The sequence below is a fragment of the Sciurus carolinensis genome, chromosome 6 (assembly GCF_902686445.1).
Source record: "Sciurus carolinensis chromosome 6, mSciCar1.2, whole genome shotgun sequence".
In the NCBI taxonomy this organism is placed as follows: Eukaryota; Metazoa; Chordata; class Mammalia; order Rodentia; family Sciuridae; genus Sciurus; species Sciurus carolinensis.
This window is the reverse complement of record NC_062218.1, coordinates 49,270,541-49,294,144: the sequence shown is the minus strand read 5'-3', so window position 1 is coordinate 49,294,144 and position 23,604 is coordinate 49,270,541. Positions and strand designations below refer to the sequence as shown.

Here is a 23,604-nt window from a genome sequence, read left to right as displayed (position 1 = left end):
GGCTGAACAGTTGATAGATGTTTATTTTGGAAAAACAATAATTGATTAAAGCAATTTAGCCAAGCCTGCTAATGAAAGCCAGTGGTTTTACTGCCAGTATTTTTGTGACTCCAAACATATTCAATGCAAATTAATGAGAGTGGGAAAAGTGAATTTGATTCCACACAATGTCACGTATAAAAATATGCTTTGCAGCTTTATTTTAATAGCTCAAATTGGAAACGACCCAAGGGGTAAATATTGATGTGTTCATATGGTGTAATACTGCCAACAGTAAAAAGACTATTTAGTACACACACCAGCATGCATGAATCTAAAAACATTATGCTAATCGAAAGAAGGTGGACACCAAAGAGTCCCTCCTGTGTAACTCCATTTATGTGAAGTTTAATGACAGGTAAAACTAAGTTGATAGAAATCAGAGGTTACCTAGGGAGGGGCATATTCTTGGAAGGGGCACAGAGGAATCTATGTGATGTTGTGAATATTCTATCTTGATCTTGGTAGTAGTTATGTGGATGTGTATATGAAAAACATGAAGTCAAACGCTTAACATTAATGCACTTTGAATACTTTATATGTGTTAACCTTCACTAAAAGATTTTGATTATTATTAAGCAATATATCATATTTAAGAGAGAAATCAGTTTATTAAAGTAAGCCAAAAGCAAAAAACCTTCTTAAATTTAAGATATAATAAGTAGACATGCTAATTCGTTTTCTAAGATTCACATTTATATTTTACTAAATATATTACCCAGCTCACTCTAATTTGATGACTGTTTAACATAATAGATATTTTATATGTTATTTTCTTTCTTCCTGCTAAAATTCAAGAAATAGTTATACTAAAATCTCAGGTCAGACAAAAATGTGTCTGATTTTAAGGAACAATGCCCTCAGGTTACAATAACTTTTTTTTTCCAGGTGGTTTGGGAACATTCCATGCCTTTGTAAATACAGCTGTGCATGTAGTCATGTATTTCTACTATGGACTTTGTGCAATGGGACCAGCCTACCAGAAGTATTTGTGGTGGAAAAAATATTTAACATCTTTACAGCTTGTGAGTAATTAACTTTCTTTAAAACCAGATATGAAATAAACTGCAGTCACTTGTTTTTGCTGTGAATTAGAGTACTACCTAAATAAAGAACAAAATTTATGGAACAATACAGATACACTGTCTGACCCCTATATGACACTATCCTTTTGATGTTATTTGAACTTTGTCAGGAATTTCATTGAAAACAAAGCATATTTGGTTTAAACAATTAAACCAGCATGAGTATCTTTATACTATCTGTATGCTATTTCTGAATTTATTAAGAAATATGGCTAGGGTAGACATCAGTAATAGAGTACTGGCCTAGCATAGGTAAAGTCCTGGGTTTGATCCCCAGCACCACAATATGAGCAAACAAACAACCTCAAAATTATGTGACTCTCAGTATGTTTAATACTAAATTAGAATTTAGAAATTCCTTATCCCCACTCTAAATTACTTTGAGGGGATGATAATGATGAGACTTTCTGGATGCCTATCTACTCCTAACATTCATAAGTTTATCTTTCCTCCAATAAGGAAATGTATTGTGAGGATTAAAGGACAGAGTAGTAGATCCACATACATGTGTGACGTGCATTGGAATACTGACCTCAAGTAAACAATGTTTGAAAGAGCAGAGGTGTTCAGTTCACACCAAATCATACCTCAGCATTAATCCCAAAATATATAGGACATATAATTTTTAAAATTATAATTGTGGGCACAAGATAATTATTTGCTTTAAATGTTACTGTCTTCTATTAAAAGGAGAATTCTGCTACCCTCGTATTTCTGGATTTGTAGTCTATAATAAATTGGATGTCATATTCTGCCAATAATGTCAAAGAGAAAATATGAATTTAGGTATAGGTAGTCCGCTAAGGATTGATTTTTTTAAAATTAAAATCCTACAACTTGTGAGTGAAATTCAGCACATTCCTCTAAGGTGTTCCCCTTAGATGCAGTTGTTTATTGTATCTGAAATTAGCAACAATCTAAATGACAAGACATAAGGAAATAGAGAAATAAGTTCCATAATACTTTGGAATACTATGAAGTTATGAAAATCATTCACTATTGCTTTTCTTAAAAATATTTCTTCATTGTAAAATGATATATGCTCAGTGCAGAGAAATTACACCACTAAATTAGCCTAAGAGAAAGAAAACAAGCATAATTCTACCTCCCAGGGATTATAGAACTGAAATTTTAATTTTGTTCTCATTCAGCTTTCTCCCTTATGCACATATGTGTATGCATTTTATATGTTTTATATTATACTACATACACAATTTTGAATTTGTCCTTTTTTTTTTACTTAATACACTTTAATTTTTTGAAAAAAATTTAATAAAGTAAAAAAGTTCTTATGTAGAAAAGAAGGGTTAGGGCTGGAGTTGTGGCTCAGTGAAGAGTGCTTGCCTAAAATGCATGAGGCACTAGGTTTGATCCTCAGCACCATATAAAAATAAAGGTATTGTGTCCATCTGCAACTAAAAAATTTTTAAAAAAATTTTAAAAGAAGGGCAGACATCAGTTGATGATTATTTCAAATGTCAGTCATATAGACACACAGGCACAGGATGTGGAGGGCTTGCTTGATCTTAGGTTTTCTTTCTTTCATAAAATGAAAGGAATAGAAAGTACTGTGCAGGAATGTCACAAAAGTTCATTAAAGTAATGCAAGGAAAGTTGATGATGATAACAATAAAATGGTAATAAAAGAACTGAAAATCTTGACTACGGTTGTAGCCAGTTGGATTGCGAGTAATTGTTATTTATTTCTATAGAACATTATTTCTCTTAAATTTACCTAGAACATGTTCCCTTTTAATCAGGGACAAAAAGATATACCCAAAGTCTGAATATGGCATAGAAAATGAGCGAGCCTGTTAGAAATGCATAGAATGTTCCAGTCCAAAAAGCCTTGAGCATCAGTAGGGGATGACCAGTGCCCTCTCATTCCTTGCTAATTCTACACCTCGTTGGCATCTGGGAATATTTTTATGTACCACAGTGGAGCACACATGGCAGACATGAGGAGTGGGGGATACACTGTTTCCTAAAAAATTAGAGGGTGGGCTGGGGAGATAACTCAGCTGGTAGAGTGCTTGCCTCCCAAACACAAGGCCCTGAGTTCGATCCCCAGTACTGAAAAAAAAAAAAAAAAAAAAAAAAATATATATATATATATATATATATATATATATTTAGAGGGCCTCTAATTTGAATATTTTTATTTTCCATAAATTGAAATACTTGGTCTAACAACAGGAGAGAATATTGGAAATTGAAACCAATATGGAAAATTAGGCCATGAGGTAGTGGTTCTATGTACATTTTATCAGAGTAAAGCACTCAGACTGCCAGAGAAAACCTGCCCTGCTGGTTCTCTGTGGAGTAAAAGGGTTGCTGTTCTGCACACTCCAGGGGACATTTAAATGGGACCCCTAGAGGAGCACGGTTCAGCAGGATTGCACAGTGGTTCCAAACTCCATCTGGATTTTGACATTATTCCATCCATTTCTACTCCCAGGGAGGCTAAATTTAAAGGTGAACGTTCCGGCCTAAACATAGCCCAACTTTGAGTGAGGAGTGCATAAACATTAGAAGGCAAAAATTGTTAACTCTTCATATCTAAATATCTTTTTTTTATTCTTTGATTTTTTTAGGTGCAGTTTGTTATTGTCACCATCCACATAGGCCAGATATTTTTCATGGAGGATTGCAAGTACCAGTTTCCAGTCTTTCTCTACATTATTATGAGTTATGGGTGCATCTTTCTGCTGCTCTTTCTCCATTTTTGGTATCGTGCTTACACCAAGGGTCAAAGGTTGCCCAAAACTATTAAAAATGGAAACTGCAAAAACAAACATCACTAAAATACAAGCACATCATGATTGAGACTGATTTTTGTCTTCCTTGACAATCAAGAGATATTTACCTATGCCTTGATTTTGTATGTTTTTCAAAACCAAGAGCTTGTATTTTTTGATAAGTTATTGGAGTTTCTGATATTTGAGAATCCAAAGTTCCCAATTAAGTCTTTTGATAACCAGAGCCTAGAGCAGCTGGAAGTTTTCCAGCTGCTTTTAAACTGAACCGAAAGATTTCATTTAAGACATTTTGTTACAGTGAAAGAAGGATGTGAAGCAATACAGTACTCTTCAAAGACGTCCAGTATAGATGAAAAATATTAGATATTTTGAGCATGGACAGAGATCCATGGAGTACAATAGATTCCTTCCGCTGGGGCTGGAAAGCTTTCGCTGTAGGCTCGTGGGCTCTGTCACTTGTTGATTGTGTTCAGAAGACACTTTACTTTAGAGTTCAATTCTTATTCTAAAGCACTAACACTGGTGAACATTAAATGAGTTTTGGATCAGTTGTCATTTAAAATCACTAGTGATAAATTTTAACATATCTTTTGAGCAGCTGCCACCACGTTTGCTGATGAGACTTCCTTCCAGTTAGTACCCTGATACACTTGACACTAAGGCAGAGTTAATATTATTTTGGAAGCGAGGTGATTTGCTTGGATGGGTTAATGAACACTTTGCTATTAGAAATTTGCAATTAACTCTGTATATCTCTGGAAACAGGTGAATGTATCAATGAAAAAAACACTATGTAGTTCAGTGGGGGAAAATCTATTGTCTGTTGTATTATAATGTCACTTCGTGATATTGTGATGGTTTAAAGAATTATCTTGGCTGAATATATATTGGTTAAAACTTAAGTGTTCATATGATTAGCAGACTGCAGGTACCTTTAAATCATAAATACTTTTAGACCACCTGTTATACACAGTATCCAGATAGGGCTTAGAGTGGTTTATGAAGCAACTGGAGGCAGGGGGTGGCACAAGAGAGTATTGGGGGAAGATTTGGTTTTATAAATAAAGACTATTCTACTTTAAGAGACAAATTACATTATAGTTATGGATTTCTATATTTATTGTTATAGATACACTACATGAAAAAATTATTTTCCAGAATTGTGAGTTAGCCTGGATTTCTGTTTTTCAGATCTATATACCATATAATGAAGGGCTGAAATTCATTTGGCATAGGTTTTTGTTTTTTCTGTAAAATGGTTACTTTTAGTATCCTTTTGTTTTCATGTTATCGTGTTAGAGAATCGAAACTACTGATCAATTGTTTGTCCAGGAACTGGCAGTATTTGGACATTTGTGAACCTTTCCTTCTTGCTTTTTTTCTTGTTATACTTATGCTCAATTTTGAAGGACTGTTTATGTGTGAAGGACTTTGAACAATTAGAAGTTGTGGTCCCAGTTTTTGTGTGACACACTGTGATACTGTACCACAAAACCCTACTTTTCACTGATTGTGAAATTGGTCATTCTGTGTCTCTCCCAGGTTCATGACTATACTAGGGCCTTTTGTCTTCACACTTACCAGATTCATAAGATTATTTGTCACTAAGTGACTTTAGTGATCTCACTTGCTTACAATATGAGAAGATGAGGGAAGGAATTTCCTATAAAAGAAAGAAAGAAAGAAAGAACAGGAGAGCGGAACTAAAAGAAACCGCTGCTCCAGTTTTTACCACCAAAGGACTCAGGGCTCCTTGAGTGTTTTTGTTTTTGCTCTTTGTATCCACCCTTTGCTAAAAATTTGAAGGTGTGGTAGGTGCTGTTATATATAGGTACAGGTCCCAAAGACTCAAGTAGGATAAAAACCAAAAGGAAGTAAAAAGAAGAAGAAGAAGAAGAAGAAGAAGAAGAAGAAGAAGAAGAAGAAGAAGAAGAAGAAGAAGAAGAAGAAGAAAAGAAAACAGGGCATCTGATATATTTTCTTCCGATCTGCATAGCATTACCTCACCAAACCTCCTTGAAGTCTAAAATGTTTGACTTGCCTATGAACTAACAGCTATATTTGATGAAACCACATTCTCAATTCTGTGGATAGAAATTGGGAGTTAGAATGCCACATGAAAACAGATTGCAGTTGGCAGACATAGCAGATCAAGATGAATGTCCCTGAGCTGGGGACATAGCTCAGTTGGTAGAGTGCTTGCCTAGCATGCACAGGCCCTGGGTTCAACCCCAGCACCACCACCACCACCAAAAAAAAAAAAAAAGGGCCCCTAAAAGATTGGGATTATAGGTCAGTGGTAGAGCACTTGCCTGGCATGTGTGAGGCACTGGGATCAATCCTTGTCATCACATATAAGTAAATAAAATAAAGGTATTGTGTCCACCTACGACTAAAAAGAAAAAAAGGATAAATGTCCCTGGATGTAGGATTTGTGTGAGCAGTGTTTTGTTTAAAGGGCTCTGTGTGGCCAAACAATTTCTGTTGAGGTTTTATTCTCCTTTGCAATACTTTATTGCCATTGAGTGAGCTTACCTAACAGACAAAAAGCCCAGCTACATAATCTAGTTCATTACCTAAAGTTCTATGAGTCCTTGAGGACCTATATCCATATTGTAAATAAATACAAATACAAATTTTTAGATATCTGGGATGTTGCCATTTTACAAGTCTTAAGTCTTCAGTATAATTCTTAAACTGACTATGCTACATTGTTTCATGAATTATGAATTTACATTCCCTCAATTATTCCTTATTTCTGTTAACTTTTGAAAGACTGTGGAAAACTCTGTGGATATTGTCAAAGTTTGGGTTTGTTCTTCTCTGTGTATTTAATAAATTTGTGGTATTACATGTATATGTGTATGTGTGTGTGTGTGTCTTTCATTTTGAAATCTGGCTCTTGTGTGTATATGTGTTGGGGATTTTTAATCTGAATACTCACCTCACCAAAGTATTTTGCACATTTTTTATACACTTGTTATATTCAGAGCACTGTGCTGAAAATTACAGTGATACAAAGATCCAAGGAGAGCCCCCAGACGGGCAGGTGAAATTATGTGGTAGAGCAGAAAATGAGAGATGCCAAATGAATCAAAGTCCTGCCCTTTACCAAACAGGGAAGGTTGTATGAAGGAATTTGAATTTTATCTGTATGTTTAAGAAGTACAGAATTGCAAAATAGGTTATGGGTTAGTAGGCAAGGTTTCTTAAGTAAAAATAACAAACTACAAAAGAATGATTTTTTTCAACCCTAACTGAAGCAATGGCTCTAAATAATGATCATCACTGTTTGCTAAAACAATTAGGTGAAAGACTGATGAGGGAGTTTGTAACCGGTGACTTAATGCTGATACAACCTGAACCCCACTGATCATTCTCAATGTCATTAAAAGTGGAACAATCAAACAAACATTACACGTCTCACAATATGCTATACTATGAAGTATTCTTGCCAAAAAAAGTATTTTTTGAACTTGAATCTCGTCAATCCTCTCCACCTAAACTATCAGTTAAGAGAAATACAGTAGATAGAAGATGTTGAAAGGCTTCCAGAGAGTGCAATCAACAATTCCAAAATATAGAAAATTCTGTAGGACCAGTGACCTAATTTCTTTAACAAAAACTGGTTATCTAAAAGACTGACAGAGAGGGCCAAGGGTATATAGCTCAGTGGTAGAGCACCTGCTTAGCATGTGCAAGGCCCTGGGTTTGATCCTCAGCACCACCAAAAAATAAGCAAAAAATTTTAAAAGCCAGGAGAAGGAAATTTTCATAGATTAAAAAAAAACTATAATTCAATAGCAGAAATATCAGTAGAGTAGAGGGAAGAGAACAGTGGGGGAAGCAGGGGGAGGAAGAAGAAGTGCTGAGGATTGAATTAGAACAAAGTATATTACATGCTTTTATAATTATGTCAAAATAAATTCTATTGTCATGTATAACTAAAAAGAAACAGTAAAAAATTTCAAAGAAAAGAAAAACAAAAAAGACTTAAAACCCGGGCAGCCGAGTACAGCTGGAGCAGCAGGACTCGCTGCTGGGTCGGCTGCGCCTACGGGGTGGGCGGAGCCTAGGCGCTGCCCATCCGAAGGGCGGGTTGCGCGCGTCCCCAGCGCCCTGAGCACATCTGGTTGGCCCATGCTTCCGCGGGTTGCGAGCTTTAACATCTGGGGCCGGGCGCAGGCAGAGGGGTCCAGGGCGCAGGCTAGGCGGCCGATGTGCGGGGCCGGAGGGTGAGGCCACGCGGGTGGGGCTGGGACAGCGTTGGCATCTCCGGAGCCGGTCCGGGGAGGCTAGTGGACCGCCGCGATGCCAAGCGAAAATATCTTCCTTTTCGTGCCTAACCTTATTGGTTATGCCCGGATTGTCTTCGCCATCATTGCTTTCTACTTCATGCCCTGCTGCCCCTTCACGGCCTCCTCCTTTTACCTGCTCAGCGGACTTCTGGACGCTTTTGATGGACATGCTGCTGGAGCCCTAAATCAAGGAACCCGGTTTGGGGCCATGTTGGACATACTGACGGGCCGCTGCTCCACCATGTGTCTGTTGGTCAACCTGGCCCTGCTGTACCCTCGAACTACCCTTCTCTTCCAGCTCAGCATGAGCTTGGATGTGGCCAGTCACTGGCTGCACCTCCACAGTTCTGTGGTGCGGGGGAGTGAGAGTCACAAGATGATTGACATGTCTGGGAATCCGTGCTTCGGATCTACTACACCTCCAGGCTTGCCCTCTTCACCCTGTGTGCTGGAAATGAGCTCTTCTACTGCCTCCTCTCCCTGTTCAATTTCTCCGAGGGACCATTAGTCTGCTATGTGGGGCTTTTCTGAATGGGCCTCTGGGTCACCACCCCCCCGTCGCCTTGCTCAAGTCTCTCATCAGTGTCATCCACCTGATCACGGCTGCCCGCAACATGGCTGCCCTGGACGCAGCAGACCGTGCCAAGAAGTGACCTGGGCACCTCCTGGAACCTCCCACCTGATTGGTCATCTTATTGTGCCAGACGGCTCCCGTCCTCCTCCTAGGAGGTCCATTCTCATGTCTTCCTAATGTGTTCTCCAAGCTGCTGGGATGGGGTTCGCCTCTCTTTGGTGTTGTCACAATCTCTGTAATCCTGAGGACCAGGCCCACCCTTGTGATCCCCAGAGACCTGGCCTACAAATCAAAAAGGATGCTCAGGAGGCCCCACCCTTAAGCTGGTGCTCCTGGGGTTCTAGGAAGCCTATTTGAGGATTAGGCATTGCCACACACATGGTTGGCTCAGCCCTGGCTTCTGGCCTGGCCTGAGGTTTTAGGGACACTTGAATGAGGGAGGTGGTGCAGAGTTCACATTTCCCAAAAAAGCAGGTGAGTCAGATCTCTGCCCCTGGCCAGAGGAAGCATTAGGGCACCATACCCAGGAAGAAAGGGGCTGTCTAGATCTTTCCTATGGCAGTCTCCTCCGTCTGGTCTACCCTGGTCCCCGAAGCCTTGACAATAAAGGCAAGAGCTTCACTCTTCTGGACTTGATTTCCTTTTAGACATTTTTGGATCAGGCCTTGGATTAAGGGGAGATTGGGGAAAAGGAAGACCTACCTGGATGCTTTTCCCCCAGTTTGCTGCTGGCTTCTTCCTGTCATTCCATACCGACAGAGAAACCCTTCTTGCCACCCAAGCTCATGCACATCTTCTCAGTCCACCTTCTTTATGTCCCTGATGGTCGGCTTTGACTCATATTTTTGATATTTCCACCCCCACTAGAGTGTAAACTCCTTGAGTGCACAGACTTCTTGTTCCTTTCTCTGTGGTTAGAATGGATATTGACCTTAACCTGACATGCAGTTGCTTAATAAAATATTCCAGATTAGTTGGTTTCTCAGAATGTGGTCCTTAGACCACCTACAGGCTATTTCTCCCTCTTGGGCCTTCAGAGTCAATCTCCAGGGATGGACCCAGAAGTCTGCAATTTTAATAAACTCCACTTGATTCTTCCTCCCAAAAAAAAAAAAAAAAAAAAAAAAAAAAAAGACTTAAAACCCTATGGTGATGGTGCATGCCTATAATCCCAGCAACTTGGGAGGACTAAGGGGAGAGAATTGTGAGTTTGAGGCCAAACTGGGCAACATAAAAAGGCCCTGCCTTGAGGGAGGGAGGGAGACAAGAAGGGAAAGAAGGAAGGGAGATGAGAAGACATACCAACAAAATATAATTTGAACCCTGATTTGAACAAATCAATCATAAAAGGGCATTTTTTTTTGTAATGGATCTGGCCAAACATAATGTAAGTATTAGAAGATATTAAAAATTTATTAGTATCAGGTAGATAGCATTAGAGATATTTTTTAAACATTCTTATCTATGAGATATATACATTGAAGTATGTATGTATTAACATGATAAATTGTCCAATTCCATTTTAAAACATTCTGGTAAGAAGAAAGGGAGGTTTTGATAAATATTGAAGTCAGGTAATGAATTCAAAGGTGTTTATTATACTCTTTCCTTTACTTTTGTATATGTTTGAAAATTTCCAACTTTTGAAAAGCATTGTGTGTATTATAACATTCTATATAGATGCAATTTTCAATTCTAAGCTAGGAATCAAAGTGACAGAATTAACATAATCATTCACCAGTGACCAGCCACTTAGACCACTCACAGCATCTAAGTGTTATAAGAAACTTTAAAAAGTCCCTGATGTATCTCTGCCCTTAAGAAGTTTGCAGGAAGCCAACCATGGTGGTGCACACCTGTAATCCCAGCCACGCAGGAGGTGAAACGGGAGGATTGCAAGTTCAAGGCCAGCCTGGACAACTTTGTGAGACCCTGACTCAAAATTAAAAAGTGTTGGGGACATAACTCAATGGTAGAGAGCCCCTGGGTTCAATCTCTAGTATGCAAAAAAGAAAAGAAGTAGTTTACTTCTAGAAAAAGGTTGACATAAAAGTTTAATAAAAACTAGAACAGCATACATGCTGCCAAGTGAAAAACTTATTACGGATTCGCAGTGTCTGTTTTCCTAAACTGAAATAATTTGTTTTGCTACAACAATAAGCATGTTCATTGGGAGTCTCTGAAAGTTTTTGATTGAAAGAGTAACATAATCAGTTTTTCTATGAAAGGCTCTGGAGAAGAGTCCCTCATCTGGAACTTAAGGTTCCCTGTCACCCTTTAACTATGTTTCCTTGTGGGAAGCCATTGGGTGCACATCATGCTACATAGCAAAGCCTCTGAGGAGGAGCAGCAGTGCAAAGAAAGCCTGCATATATGCCACAAGGAAAGAGTATGCCTTCAGATGCCTTCTAGGTGCCAAATCAGATGTCTGTTTCCTTCCGAAAGACTTTCCTGAACTGGGAATGTGGGTCAGTGGTAGAGTGCTTGCCTAGCAGGTGCAAGGCCCTGGATTCAATCCTCAGCACCAGAAACAAAAAACGAAAACCTGTTTCCTGAAAGACCTTCCCAGGTGCCCGAATGGCAACTTCCACTTAGATCCTAATGGTCAAAGCTGCCTCAAGGTCCTCCCTGGCAATAAGGGAAGCTGAGAAATGTAATTTAGATGAGCGCACTAACCTCTCTAATAAAATCAGATTCTGTTAGTAGGGATGAAGGTAAGAAATGAAGTTTGATTAGACAACTGATGTAACCTTACTCATTGAGGTTCCACCATCACAATGAGCCATTACTTTGGAGAGAAATACAATTTCTCTCCAAATTGTTCAAGTGTTGAAAAGGAAGTGATTGAACACATCTTTTAGGACCAGCACTGTGCCCTAAAGTGATTGATCAGCAAATGATCAATCACTGTTTTTGACTGAAAAAAAAGTATGTACACATATTCATATAATTTATATCTAATATGTGATTATATAACATAATTTGTAATATATTTAGATATAGCTTTGTATCGAATTAATGTCCTATTTCTAATTATTTAATTATAATCATAGTTTTATAACTAGAGACATATTCAGCGCATAATTGTCCATTCTGTTAGTATACTATTTGTGTAGCATTTATCTTTCTATAAATAGTATTTTTTAAGCTTATCTATGCTTATCCAACAAATCATTCCAAAATTTAGTGACTTAAAGTTGCATTATTTTATTATCTTGTACCATTTTGAGAGATCCATAATTTGGGAAACTGACTACTCCTTTTGGCTATGATACTTTCTCAGGCTCTTTGGTTTTTGTTTTGTTTTCTTTCAGTGCTGGAGATTGAACCCAGGGCTTCACACATGCTAGGCCAGATTCTTTGTTTTTGATGACCTTGACAGTTGTGAGGAAGACTGGCTAGGTATTTTATAAAATGTCTCTGAACTGAAATTAGTCTGATGTTTTCCTCATGGTTAGATTGGAGTTATCAGGCTTTAGGAGTAAGACCATAGAGGTAAAATGTTGTTCTTTTCCTTTCACATCATATCAAAGGTATCTATATACTGTCAATATGACTTTGCACTGTTGATTTTGATTTTGATCACCTGGTTGAGTTACTGTCACTCTTTTCCCTCCATTTTATACTTTACTCTTTGGAAAGAAGTCACTATTGCACATCATACTTAAGGATGCCCTTTAAAGGCAAAGTAGCTACATAAATTATTTGGAATAATTATGCATGAGGGAATTACCTGTTCTCTCCCATTCATTTATTTATTTATCCATCCATTCATTTATTCATTCAATCCTCTTTGCATTGGTATGAACTCATGAAAATCTATTTTATATTTTGGATTATGATCCAATACTACTTTATTCTCTTGCTCAAATTCTTCCAGTTTTAACCATTAGGAACTTTTTATGATTTCTCCTATGTTACTTTAACATACCCACACTCCCTTACTTTTTGACACTACCAGATGTTTCAGGAATATCTCTATATATTATGCCCTACTCTTAAAATCAGTCAATTCTCCAGGGAGTCTTGGTTCCTTTAGTGGAGAATGGTATTAGAAAGCAGTTCTTGGTACTAGATGTGTTCATTGCCATGGTACTGTCTCTTCTAAGCCCTCTCAGCTGACAGAACAAGTAAATATATGTCTGTGCACTGATGAGTTATATACACTTATCTATAAGGACTTCTCTGTGTGACCATCTGTGTCTGTATTACTATAAACATGAGTTCATCCTGATGCCTTCAGCTCTACTTCATTCCCACATGGATCATCTTAGCCAGTGCTTCCCGCTTGTCTGTAACTCCAGCACCAAGAAACCTAGTTCCCAACATCTGCCATCTAGTTACTTAATTGTTCAGTTCTAGTGCACATAGATAGTAGTTCAGAATTGTTGATCCATACCTCACTTTATCAACCAGAATTAATATTGTTTTTCATCTTGAGGCTTAACCCTTTCCAGAGGTGTTTTGTTAGCACCTCCCTCACATCCTCCTCAATGCTGCTATTGCATGTATTTGTAATAGTGTTCAATTCTTTGATTATATTCTGCATTCTATCCTCTCTCCTCTTAGGTGATTTAAAACATTTTTGCATATATTCACATTGACTGTGTTAAAAAGCCCTCTGAGTTCTGACAAATGCATGGTATCATAGATCCAATATTATAGTGTCATACAAAATAGCTTCATTGCCCCTACAGAGCCTGAACTTCACCGATTCATCCCTTCCTCACCCTGAATCTCTGGCATCCACTGATCTGTTTATACTATCTTGTAGTTTTGCTTTTTCCAGAATTTCACATAAATGGAATCATACAATATGTAACCTTTTCAGATTAGGTACTTTAGCTTAGAATCATGCATTTAAGGTTCATCCATGTCTTTGTGTGGCTTGATAGTGCATTCTTTTTTTTTTTATTGCTTAGTAATGTTCCATTGTATGCCTGAACCATACTTGTTTATCCACTCTCCTATTAAAGGATACCTTGGTTGTTTCTAGTTTGGGGGGGGGGTTATGAATAAAACTAATATAAACATTCACATGCTTGTTTTTGTATGGATAAGTTTTAAAATCAGTTTTGAGGAACACAGTTGTGAAATAGTGTAGTAAGACTATGTTTAACTTTGTAAACATCGTCTTGCCAAAATATCTTCCAAAATGCTTCTGCAATTATGCATTGCCATTGGTAACATGCCATTGGTTCCTAGTGCTCCTAGCTAGTTGAGAGACTGAGGCAGGAGTGTGGCAAGTTCAAGGCCAGCCTCAGCAACTTAGCAAGACCTTGTCTCAAAACCACTCCTATTCAATATCGTCCTTGAAACTCTAGCCAGAGCAATTAGACACACCAAAGAAATTAAAGGGATACGAATAGGAAAAGAAGAACTCAAACTATTCCTATTTGCTGATGTTATGATTATATACTTAGAGGAACCAGGAAATTCCACCAGAAAACTCTTAGAACTCATAAGTGAATTTAGTAAAGTAGCGGGATATAAGATCAATGCTCATAAATCTAATGCATTTTTATACATAAGTGATGAATCTTCAGAAAGAGAAGTTAGAAAAACTACCCCATTCACAATAGCATCGAAAAAAATAAAATACTTGGGAATCAAACTCACAAAAGAGGTGAAAGACCTCTACAATGAGAACTACAGAACACTAAAGAAAGAAATTAAAGAAAACCTTAGAAGATGGAAAGATCTCCCATGTTCCTGGATAGGCAGAATTAATATCGTCAAAATGGCCATACTACCAAAAGTGCTATACAGATTCAATGCAATTCCAATTAAAATCCCAATGACATACCTTACAGAAATAGAACAAGCAATCATGAAATTCATCTGGAAGAATAAGAAACCCAGAATAGCTAAAGCAATCCTTCACAGGAAAAATGAAGTAGGGGGTATTGCAATACCAGAACTTCAACTATACTACAAAGCAATAGTAACAAAAATGGCATGGTATTGGTACCAAAATAGACAGGTAGATCAATGGTACAGAATAGAGGACATGGACACAAACCCAAATAAATATAATTTTCTCATACTAGACAAAGGTTCCAAAAATATGCAATGGAGAAAAGATAGCCTCTTCAACAAATGGTGCTGGGAAAATTGGAAATCCATATGCAACAGAATGAAACTAAACCCATATCTCTCACCGTGCATAAACTAAACTCAAAATGGATTAAGGATCTCGGAATCAGACCAGAGACCCTGCATCTTATAGAAGAAAAAGGAGGTCCAGATCTTCAACATATCGGCTTAGAACCAGACTTTCTCAACAGGACTCCCATAGCACAAGAAATAAAAGCAAGAATCAACAACTGGGATAGATTCAAACTAAAAAGCTTTCTCTCAGCAAAGGAAACTATCAGCAATGCGAAGAAAGAGCCTACAGAGTGGAGAAAATCTTTGCCAATCATACTTCAAATACAGTACTAATCTCCAGAATCTATAAAGAACTCAAAAAACTCAACACCAAGACTACAAATAACCCAATCGACAAATGGTCTAAGGAAATGAACAGACACTTCACAGAAGAAGACCTAGAAGCAATCAACAAACATATGGAAAAATGTTCAACATCTCTAGTAATAAGAGAAATGCAAATCAAAACCACCCTAAGATTCCATCTCACCCCAATTAGAATGGTGATTATCAAGAATACAAGCAACAACAGGTGTTGGCGAGGATGTGGGGAAAAAGGTACACTCTTACATTGCTGGTGGGGCTGCAAATTAGTGCAGCCACTTTGGAAAGCAGTATGGAGATTCCTTAGAAAACTTGGAATGGAACTACCATTTGACCCAGCTATCCCACTCCTTGGCCTATACCCAAAGGACTTAAAATCAGCATACTACAGAGATACAGCCACATCAATGTTCATAGCTGCTCAATTTACTATAGCCAGATTGTGGAACCAACCTAGATGCCCTTCAGTTGATGAATGGATAAAGAAACTGTGGCATAAATATACAATGGAATATTACTCAGCCATAAAGAATGATAAAATTATGGCATTTGCAGACAAATGGATGAAATTGGAGAATATCATGCTAAGTGAGATAAACCAATCTCAAAAAACCAAAGGAAGAATGATCTCACTGATAAGTGGATGATGATACATAATGGGACGTGGGAGGGGTTAGTTTTAGGGTTAGAGTTAGGGCTAGGGAGAGGAGCAAGAATGGGGGAAGGAAGGACTGTATAGAGGGAAAAGAGGGATGGGAGGGGTGGGGGGAAGGGAAAAATAACAGAATGAATCAACCAACATTACGCTATGTAAATTTATGATTACACAAATGGTATACCTTTACTCTATGTACAAACAGAGAAACAACATGTATCCCATTTGTTTACAATTAAAAAAAAAGAGTTAGAATATTTCAAGGATAAAAAATAAATAAATAAATAAATAATAAAAAAAAATAAATAAAATAAAAAATGGTGTGAGTGTGGGTCGGTGATTAAGTGCCCCTATGTTCAATCCCTCATAGTAAAAACAAAAACAATGATGTTCTTCACAGAACTAGAAAAACCAGTTCTAAAATTCATTTGGAGAATAAGAGACCCAGAATAGACAAAGCAATCCTGAGTAAGAAGAGTGAAGCTAGAGCATCACAATGCCAAACTTCAAATTGTACTCCAGAGCTATAGTAACAAAAACAGCATGGTACTGGCACCAAAACAGACATGGAGCCCAGTGGAATAGAATAGAAGATAGAGACAAATGCAGTTATCTGATACTTGACAAAAGTGCCAAAAACATACATTGGAGAACCGATAGCCTCTTTTACAACCTGTGCTGGGAAAACTGAATATCCGTATGGAGAATAAGGAAACTTGATGCCTGTCTCTCACCCTACACAAAAGTCAACTCAAAGTAGATCAAAGACCTAGGAATTAGACCAGAAACTCTGCAACTACTACAAGAAAAAGTAGGCTCAGCACTCCAACATATTGGCACAGACACTGACTGCCTTAGTAAGACTCCTAAAGTGTACGAAATAAAACCAAGAATCAATATGTGGAATGGCATCAAATTTAAAAGTTTCTATGCAGCAAAGGTAACAAGAGCACAAAGAGAGAGACTACAGAAGGGGAGATGTTTGCCACCTGCTTCTCAGATAGGGATTCATATCTAGAATATATTTTTAAAAAACTCAAAAAACTTAGCACCAAAAAAAATCCCCTAAACCAACCAAACAAACAAAAAACCCAAATAACCCAATTAATAAATGGGCAAAAGAACTAGACACTTCTTGAATGAAGTAATACAATAAATAAATAAGAAAGAAGAAACAAATGGTCAATAAATATATGAAAAAAATGTTTGATATTGCTAACAATTAGGGAAATGCAAATCAAAACTACACTGAGATTTCACCTCCAGTCAGAATGGCAATTGTCAAGAATACAAATAAATGTTGGCAAGAATGTGAGGAAAAAAGTATACTCATATACTGTTGGAGGGACTGAAAATTAGTACAACTGTTCTGGAAAGCAGTATGGAGATTCCTCAAAAAACTAGGAATGGAACCACCATATGACCCAACTATCCCACCCCTTGGTTTATATACAAAAGATCTAAGGTCAGCATATTATAGGGATGGAGTCACATTAATATTTATAGCTGTGTTATTCACAATAGCTGAGCTATGGATCCAGCCTAGGTGCCCATCAACAGTCGAATGGATAAAGAAAATGTGGCATATATACACAATGGAATTTTACTCAGCCATAAAGAAAAATGACATTATGGCATTTGCTGGTAAGTGGATGGAACTGGAGACTATCATACCGTGTGAAATTAGCCAGCCCCAGAAAATCAAGGATTGAGTTTTTTCTTTCCTATGTGGAAGCTAGACCAATATTAGGAAAAGAAGGGAAGAAAGGAAGGAAGGAAAAAAGGTGTGTGGGGATAATTTCATGAAAGTAGAAGAGAGATCAGTGGAGTAGTTGAAGGAAGTTGAGGGGGAGGAGGGATGGGAAAAGGGAGGCACAGTGAAATAAATCTGACCTAACTTTCCTATGTACACATATGAATATGCCACAGTGAATTTCAACTTTATGTATATCCATAATGCACTCATTTTAAAAATCTATGAACAATTAGAAGAAAGATCAGTAGAGTAGAGGAAAGGGAATAGGTGAAGGCAGGAGAGGGGAGGGAAAGGGGAAGTACTGGGACTGAATTGAGGCAAGTTATATTCCATGCTTGAATAATTTTGTAAAAACGAACCCCAATATTATGTATAACTATAATGAAATAATTAAAAAAGTGAAGTGCAACCATTATGTGAATTTTTAAAAAATTGTGCTGGTATTAAAAGTCATTTATTACTAAATGGTCTTTGGTGCAAGATTAGGATGCATAGAATACTTGTGAATATACAATAATGTGGTAGTGCTTATATGCCATGAAATACACAAGTTTTCAATTTCATGCTATGTTTTGCAGCATGCAGAATTCTCCTGCCATCCTTCCTGGGAAGTGAATCATCCCTTTGACCAGCATATCTGCACTGTATGTGCTAACCAACTGTCAGTCATGTAGTAACCTTCAGTTATCACATTGACTCACAATACTAAAGTGCTCCTGTGTCCAAGTGACCGTTATCTCACTTAATGTCTCGAAAGCACAAGAAAGGTGATGCAAATCAAGGCATAAAACCAGGAAGGACAGATTAACTCTGGGACTGTGACCAACACTCTGGGGCCTATAGAAATAATAGTATATGCAAGGCTTGATATGATCTTTGGTTTCAGGCATCTACTGGGTATGGAACATGTCATCCCTACTTATAAGGGAGGACTACTGTATTTTCAGATTTTTCAATTTTGATTTTCTAAAGGGTATACAGGGTTATCTCATTATTTCAGTTTTCACTTTATGACAAATGATGTTGAGTATAATCTAGTTTTTATTCCTCATATAGGATACCTTTTTTTTCTCTAGATCATTGCAGATTTCACACATTCACACAGTCATTGTTTAAGCCCTTCTCTTCTGTAAAATCTTTATAGATTTTCTTAGCCCCCAGCAACACCTTCTTTTTGTTTCCAGTGTAGTGTAGTGGGGTTATATCATATCTATTCATAACTTACTCGGTTTTAACTACTGATCCACAATCTCTTCCTGGGATTATGAAATCCAAAATACCCTTAAACCAAAAATTTGTAAGACTGCAGCAAGTTTATTTGTTGGTCAAACCTGACTTGGGCACTGTGAGGCAATTTATCTTTTTACTCATTCATGTAGGATGAATATTCATATATTTCACTGCAGAAAGATATTTGATTATGCAGAATGTGTTTGGTTACAGAGTGCTACCCAAACCACTACTGTGATCTTAAATAGTGTTACATATATGATAGATGGCTACATACATGATTGATGTACAACTTATTCCCCTCAGAAACATCCTACATCATATTTAGTAACTCTCAAGGCAATTAAAGTATTTTAACTTCCTAGGGGCAAGTGGGGAGTGACATCTGAAGAGATTGAGAGATATCTGTGACTCCTGAGAGTAGAGGGATACTGCCCTCTGATAGTATCCCTGGAAAGATGATATTACTATCTAGTTAAATGTGCAAAAAATAACTTGGTTGATTGGGCAACTTCATGTTACTATAACAAAACACTTGAGAAAACTAACTTATAAAGAGAAAAGGTTTGTTTTGACTCATAGTTCTGGAGGTTCCAGACCAAGATTGGGTGGCTCCTGCTTTGGGCCTCTGGCAAAAGTGGCAGAAATATGTGGCAAAGCAAATCCTTAAAACTTGAGCCAGGAAGTATACCCCCAATGACCTAAGAAATTACAACCTCCTAAAAAATCCACGGTACCACTTAGTACCACCACTCTGGGGACAAAATTTTAAACGTGTGGACCTTTGGAGACACCAAAAAATAACACCTGGTAAAGATTTCTGGGTGGGCCTTGAAGTTGTTTCCAATGTGGCACTGAATCCATATGCAGTGGATGGGGTGCGTGCAGCCCATGGAAACCTCAAAGGTGTTTCTAAGGACAAATGACAAAGGCCTGCCCTCCCTCCCTTCCCATGCCTTGAGGAAATTACAGAAAGAATTAAGGGTATTTTTTGTCTGTTAAAATGCATAGAGCCAAACCAGTAAAATAAAACCTCAGGATCAGAAATTAAGGAGGATTATAGAGAAAGTGCTATTTCTTAGAGTCCTGAGTTTGTGCACTATTTCTTAGACTTATGAGTTTGTTAAATAAAAATTACAGAGACTGCATAAGTTCCTGCAGTAGGCCCCAGCAGACCAGGCTAAAATCAAAATGGAGTCACTTGTGTTAAAGGTCCACCTCCCCAATTTAAAACTAACTTGTTAATCTGACCTGGGAAATCAGGATTAGAGTGATAACAGTCAAACTTCTCAAACAGGTCAGTTTCAACTGCCATAGTAATGAACGTCCCTCTGCCTTAATCCTTACATTTAAAGGGTGACCTGAGATAGTCCGGTGTTAGCTAGTTATTTTTCTATTGTTCTTTCTCCCTGTACCCACCTTACAAAGAAAGTAACTTTGAAATGACCAATTTTTTTTTTTGTTCTTTTGTTTCTGCTTTCTTCAGCCTTTCTCTGTCTATGAAACCAGCCTCCTCTGCTTGGCTCATTAGAACACTAGTTCTGTTTTGTGGACATATTACTTGATTCTAGACTAAAAAATAAAACTAATTAAGATCTTTAAATTGTTGCAGTTTTGTCCTTTGATAGATCCCATACCTGTTAAATATATGCAAAATTACATTTAGTCCTCACAAGGAGGTTGGTCTTACTCTCTAATTTTACTGAACTGCCCAGAATTCCACATCTTGGAAGTATTTGGGTCAGGATTCAAGCAGACAATGACTGATTCAGAGACCAATGCAGTTTCAGTTGTCATCCCTGTGCTGTCAAGCAGATTAATTGCTTGCCCTATAGTACTTATCCATGTATCATCCCCACCTGTATACTGTATCACACTCACTCACTCTTCTTTACATCACTTGAGGGGTGAATCAAGATAAATGCTTTCCATAACTCCCCTGCCTATTATAAGAGTAATCACAGCTGCCAAGAAAGAAACTTTAAGACTGTGATATGGGGAATATGAATCAATTTCATACCTATGGACATGGAGCCTAGCATGGCAATTCCTCACTTAAAGCACATTCCTTTTGTCATTATTTACTTCTTTCATTGGAGAGCACTTTTGCCTTAAACTGAAGATATTTTATCTGAGAACATTTTGTCCACTCAAGAAGAGTATTAAGTTAAAGGAGCCGCAATCAATTTCTTGTCTCTGGTCAGAAGAGGGAGGGCCAGTGGGGCAACACTTAGCATTAGTGATGGTGGTGGCGGCAGTAGTGGTGATGGTAGCATTGATGGTGGTGGTGGTGGTGGTGGTGATGGTGGTGGTGATGTGGTGGTGGTGATGGTGGTGGTGATGGTGGTGATGGTGGTGATGGTGGTGGTGATGGTAGTGATGGTGGTGGTGGTGATGGTGGTGGTGGTGGTGGTGGTGGTTGTGATGGTGGTGGTGGTGGTGGTGGTGGTGGTGGTGATGGTGGTGGTGGTGGTGGTGGTGGTGGTGGTGATGGTGGTGGTGGTGGTGGTGGTGGTGGTGGTGGTGGTACGGTGGTGGTATGGTGGTGTGGTACGGTGGTGGTGGTGGTGATGGTGGTGATGGTGGTGGTGGGGGTGGTGGTGGTGGTGATGGTGGTGATGGTGGTGGTGGTGGTGATGGTGGTGGTGGTGGTGGTGGTGGTGGTGATGGTGGTGGTGGTGGTGGTGGTACGGTGGTGGTACGGTGGTGGTATGGTGGTGGTGGTGGTGGTGGTGGTGGTGGTGGTGGTGGTGGTGGTGGTGGTGATGGTGGTGGTGGTGGTGGTGGTGGTGGTGATGGTGGTGGTGGTGGTGGTGGTGGTGGTGGTGATGGTGGTGATGGTGGTGGTGGTGGTGGTGGTGGTGGTGGTGGTGATGGTGGTGGTGGTGGTGGTGGTGGTGATGGTGGTGGTGGTGGTGGTGGTGGTGGTGGTGGTGGTGATGGTGGTGGTGGTGGTGGTGGTGGTATGGTGGTGGTATGGTGGTGGTGGTATGGTGGTGGTGGTGGTGGTGATTGTGATGGTGGTATGGTGGTGGTATGGTGGTGGTGATGGTGGTGGTGATGATGGTGATGGTGCCACTGTGTATTTATTTTGCACTTCCAGTGGCCACCTTCCCCCCTTCAGTAACTGTTTCCACCTCTTCCTTCTGGGCTGCTAGTGGCTAGCATGGTTTGATTATGCAGACTCTTCTTGATCTTCTATCCTACTGGAGAGCACATAAATCTCAAAACTGAATCTAAATACTTTTAAAATTTATTGTCTTCTGTGATGCATAATAATATTGATAGTTTTGCATATAAATTTTCATCATCATTTCATTGCTCTGAGACCTGCACTTTGATTAATTCTATCACGGTCTTTTTTGTTTTTGAATGCTTATATGATTTTTATTTTCTCATTTTAAAAATGAAAAAAATGAAGGTAATATAATGTTAGTAAAATACAGTATTTCTCCCCTTTTTACAGCTTCTACCTCAAGAAACAAGGATTGCTAGACTCTTTACTGTTAAGCATTTTGTTGTTTAAACAATCAGTGTGTTTAATCTAATGCATATTTCAAAGTTCTAATTCTTTAATCTATATTTTTTGAATTTTTGTTTAACATCATTAGTAGTAATCTACCTTTATAATTTTTCCTTCTTCCTTTGTCAGGGTGAAATAAACAAACAACATTCATCTACCCCACTCCAAAATAAAAGGAAACATTAGATCTTATATTATTAAATAAATAATGTAAATACATTTAAGTACTTCTAGTCACTTTGGTCTAAATTTTTTATTGTCATGTCTAACTCACAGGGGGATTGTAAGATTGAAGAATAAAAGCTGCCAATGTGAAACTCAGTAGCTGATTACTCAGAATGTTCTTTGATAACATTAAATTTTATCCTCTGTCTTGTTGGCAATATTTTTTTATGACTATACAGACCCAGGTGGCAAATATGGACACTTTTTTTTATAACCCAGGACAATATGAGTTAATATGGAAAAAGACCTTGACTATATAGAAAAATAACTTTGTATATATGAAGGAAGACAACAGAACAGCTCTTTTGCCTTTCTACCTTCCACCATCTGAGGATACAATGTTCCTTCCTGTCCCTGACTCAGATTATACAACAGGAGCCATCTGGAAGCAGAGAGCAGCCCTCACCAGACATTGAAACTGCCAGTGCTTTGACCTTGAACTTCCTGACCTCCAGAACTGTAAGAAATGGATTTATGTTGTTTATAAATTACCCAGCCTGTGGCATTTTGTTATAGCAGCACAAATGGACTAAGGTAATTCCTTTACATGTTCAAAATTTTATATAATGAGTTAAATTTTGATTCAGAATGCTTTTACTATGAAAATTTCTTTAATACCTGTCCTTTAATAGCTGCATACTGTATTATTATCATGTTGTGATTATTAATTTGGTAGCAAATACAAAGCAGTTCTATGGTTTGTTTGTTCATAGACTATCTACCACCATAATGTAATTACTACAGAGGTTCATCAGCAGTATAACTAGCCATTTCATTTTTCTGTTAAATTCCGTAAGCATTGCTCTTGCAAGGACTGCAACACAGGGCTGTCCACCTTGGACCCTGCCCTGTCCCATCTATCCCAAAAGTCCACAGTGAAGAAATATATCATCACACTCTCTTCTAGAATGAGGCTAAAGGAGCTCATAGCCTATGAGTAACCTCCTCTTCCCCACATGGGGAATTCTACAGAACATACTCCATGA

The 23,604-nt window shown here is 38.2% G+C and overlaps 1 protein-coding gene and 1 pseudogene across 3 annotated transcripts in view; both read left to right on the top strand.

Annotated features, from left to right (window-relative positions):
* The window catches only part of Elovl7 (ELOVL fatty acid elongase 7), an 84,323-nt gene extending 78,144 nt beyond the window's left edge, over positions 1-6,179 (top strand). For all 3 annotated transcript variants that reach the window (XM_047556639.1, XM_047556638.1, XM_047556640.1), the window contains 2 exons: positions 928-1,064; positions 3,719-6,179. In XM_047556639.1, the coding sequence (XP_047412595.1) occupies positions 928-1,064; positions 3,719-3,928 (347 nt within the window). In that variant the 3' untranslated portion in view covers positions 3,929-6,179. The remainder of the gene's footprint in view (positions 1-927; positions 1,065-3,718) is intronic.
* A 1,609-nt stretch (positions 6,180-7,788) lies between these two features.
* LOC124987336 (CDP-diacylglycerol--inositol 3-phosphatidyltransferase-like) lies at positions 7,789-9,107 on the top strand (annotated as a pseudogene).
* The last annotated feature ends 14,497 nt before the right edge of the window (positions 9,108-23,604 follow it).